The 2,699-nt window shown below is 36.5% G+C and overlaps 1 protein-coding gene across 3 annotated transcripts in view; it reads right to left on the bottom strand.

Annotated features, from left to right (window-relative positions):
- Window positions 1–2,253, bottom strand: part of smarcal1 (SWI/SNF related, matrix associated, actin dependent regulator of chromatin, subfamily a-like 1) — a 24,516-nt gene extending 22,263 nt beyond the window's left edge. Inside the window, exons 1-2 of one of the 3 annotated variants that reach the window (XM_016253461.1) lie at window positions 2,177–2,253; window positions 1,642–1,889 (exon numbers count right to left, since the gene is read on the bottom strand). In XM_016253461.1, the coding sequence (XP_016108947.1) occupies window positions 1,642–1,860 (219 nt within the window). In that variant the 5' untranslated portion in view covers window positions 1,861–1,889; window positions 2,177–2,253. Of the gene's footprint in view, window positions 1–1,641; window positions 1,890–2,045; window positions 2,154–2,176 lie in introns of those variants that run through there. The other 2 variants (XM_016253459.1, XM_016253460.1) reach the window with 2 other exon arrangements.
- Window positions 2,254–2,699: the final 446 nt, after the last annotated feature.

Genomic DNA, 2,699 nt, shown 5'->3' with positions numbered 1-2,699 from the left:
ACACATACATACATACATTATATTACACACACTATTACATGTATAATGCTTTTATGTATAATTCAGTTTAATAATAGCAATTATATGCAAAACAATTGCTGAATTTAATTGAACACTTTTTTTAAAACGAAATATATACTTAAAGCTACAGAATATTTCAAAACCGATAAGGTGAATTTTCCAATAACAAGGCTGTATGTCATTAATATTAATAATGCATTTTTGGCTGTTGTCAACTGTTTAGTTATAGACAGATAAATCAGACATCGGCTCATATGTAATTATTTTAAAGTTAAAGAAATAAAACAATCATTGAAATCAAATCTGCACATTTTTTTAATAATGTCTAAGTAAGATGATATTTACATACTCATTTTTAGAAATATAATAAAGCTTTTTACTTGCAAAAAGAGTAAACTATCAATTAGACGACAGAATGCATGTACTACATACACTGACGTTCAAAAGTTTGGGATCAGTAAGATTTTTAATGTTTTTTAAAGAAGTCTCTTCTGCTTATCAAGGCTGCATTTATTTGATCCAAAATACAGAAATATTGTGAAATATTATTGCAATTTAAAATAATTATATTTTTAATTCTAAAAAATTATATTCTATTTTAATATAGTTTAAAGTGTAATGTATTCCTGTGATGCGCAGCTGAATTTTCAGCATCATTACTCCAGTCTTCAGAGTCACATGATCTTCAGAAATCAGTATAATATGCTGCTTTATTATCAATGTTGGAAACAGTTTTGCTGCTTCATTTTATTTTGGAAACTGCGATACTTTGATGAATAAGAAGTTAAAAAGAACAGCATTTATTAAAAATAGAATTTTTTTTGTATCAAAAGTGATAAAAAAGATTTAGAAAAGATTCTATTTTAAATAAACGCTGTTCTTTTTAACTTTATTCATCAAATAATCCTGAATTTATGACGTGCTGACACAAATTTCAAATGGTTTTCAAAGCTTGTTTGATCGCGTCCAGTGTAGGCAGACTTTAGCTGTTGTAGACACGGTGTTCCTCACCCATTGATAAGAAACAAAGCAACCTCGGCGTCCGATCGCAGGCCTTCCGCTCCTTGAGTTCTCTCCAGCGCTGGAAAGCTGATCCGATATTTACACAGGTCCTACTTCTTGCTTTATCGTTCCACAGACGTTTTCCTCTTTTGTTTGTTATCCGCCATCTCTATCTTTCTGTCGCTCGGCTCGGCTAGTGTCCATCCCGTGCACTGAACGCTCTCTCCTCCACATCTCGAGACGAGTAGACACGCCCCTTACTGCTGATTGGCTACCAGTTTGATTTGCGCGATTCGGCCCGAATCAGTTTTCAAAAGTGTTTTTGAAAAATCACATACCCTGCCTTTAATCATAGCAATTATGTGTACACATTTTAAATGATTACTTTTCCAAATAAAACATCGACATATATGCACAGATAAGCTAATTTTTATACGTCAGTCATATTAATTGTGCATTTTTGGTTGCAGCAGTCAGTTGGCTCCTGCCTGACAGGCTCTTAAGTAGCCTCACATTTCATTATTCACATATGCACATTGCCTATCTGACACTTAAACATTAAAACTAACTATTTCAGAGTAGTTTCTGAGCCCGGACAGAGCGGTTTCTGGTGCCCACCTGTGCTGCACCTTGACCAGGGGCCCCTGGATGTACCAGATGCCCAGATGCACACAGCTGGCTGCTCTTTGCAGGGCCTCCTGTGGTACCCGGCTGTGTGTGCTTGCTTTGGGCACATCCGGGTATCAGCAGAGCCCGTCTCTCGGCTCTTCTCGCCAGAGCTCGCTGTCGGTTATCTTCGATCCTCCGCTGCTGTTCTGGAGTCAGCTTCACAGACATCTCTGCAGTTACTGATTCCTAAGACGCAGAAGAGCAAATCACACACATGTCGAGTTTTAAACCTTCACATATATTCACATATGAGCTCTAGATCCGGCTGCGATCTTCTCGCTCTGTTGAACTCTTGCTATCGTTGTTTACAATATTTTAAGCAGCCGGTCGCTTTTAAATGCTGTCTCACACACCATAGAGGGTTTAACAGTCCCATCAAGTTATCTCATTCAAATACGAGTCATCAAATGTTTACATTTTGCTACCGGAGTAATCTAACAAACGCGTGAAAATCAGATTAATTATTATTGGTTACAGAGATAAACTTTACCATCTACTTCAAACGTAGCGCTGAAGAGGATATGACGCCACGGCGTTACGTCGCGCTGTGATGGACGCTGACCTCCTCCAATGGGGAGGCTAGATGTGACAGATGGGCGGGACCAAGGGCCAACACGCTTATTTTAATACAGTAATAATAACAGTGTTGGTAAATGCGCTTTGGAATAAAAAAGAAGCGAAATTGAGCTCTTGTATTATTACCGCTGCTTAGAAAAACATAGGTTACATTTTAGTCTGGAGCTAGTTATCACGCTTTCTCCATTAATATTTTAAGGGTAACCTATATTTTTATTTCTAAGGCTTAAAATGTTATTTTTAAAGGTGTATTTTTTTAAAGTGAATATTTGTATCTAGACATAGGTACCTTAAAGTGCTCGCTGCAAACGTACAATAAAAATTGGATAGATAGATAGATGGATGGATAGATAGATAGACAGATAGATAGATAGATAGATAGATAGATAGATAGATAGATAGATAGATAGATAGATAGATAGATAGATAGA

This window comes from Sinocyclocheilus grahami, unplaced genomic scaffold (assembly GCF_001515645.1).
Source record: "Sinocyclocheilus grahami isolate Dianchi unplaced genomic scaffold, SAMN03320097.WGS_v1.1 scaffold1183.1, whole genome shotgun sequence".
NCBI lineage: Eukaryota > Metazoa > Chordata > Actinopteri > Cypriniformes > Cyprinidae > Sinocyclocheilus > Sinocyclocheilus grahami.
This window is presented reverse-complemented; position numbering and strand designations above follow the sequence as displayed.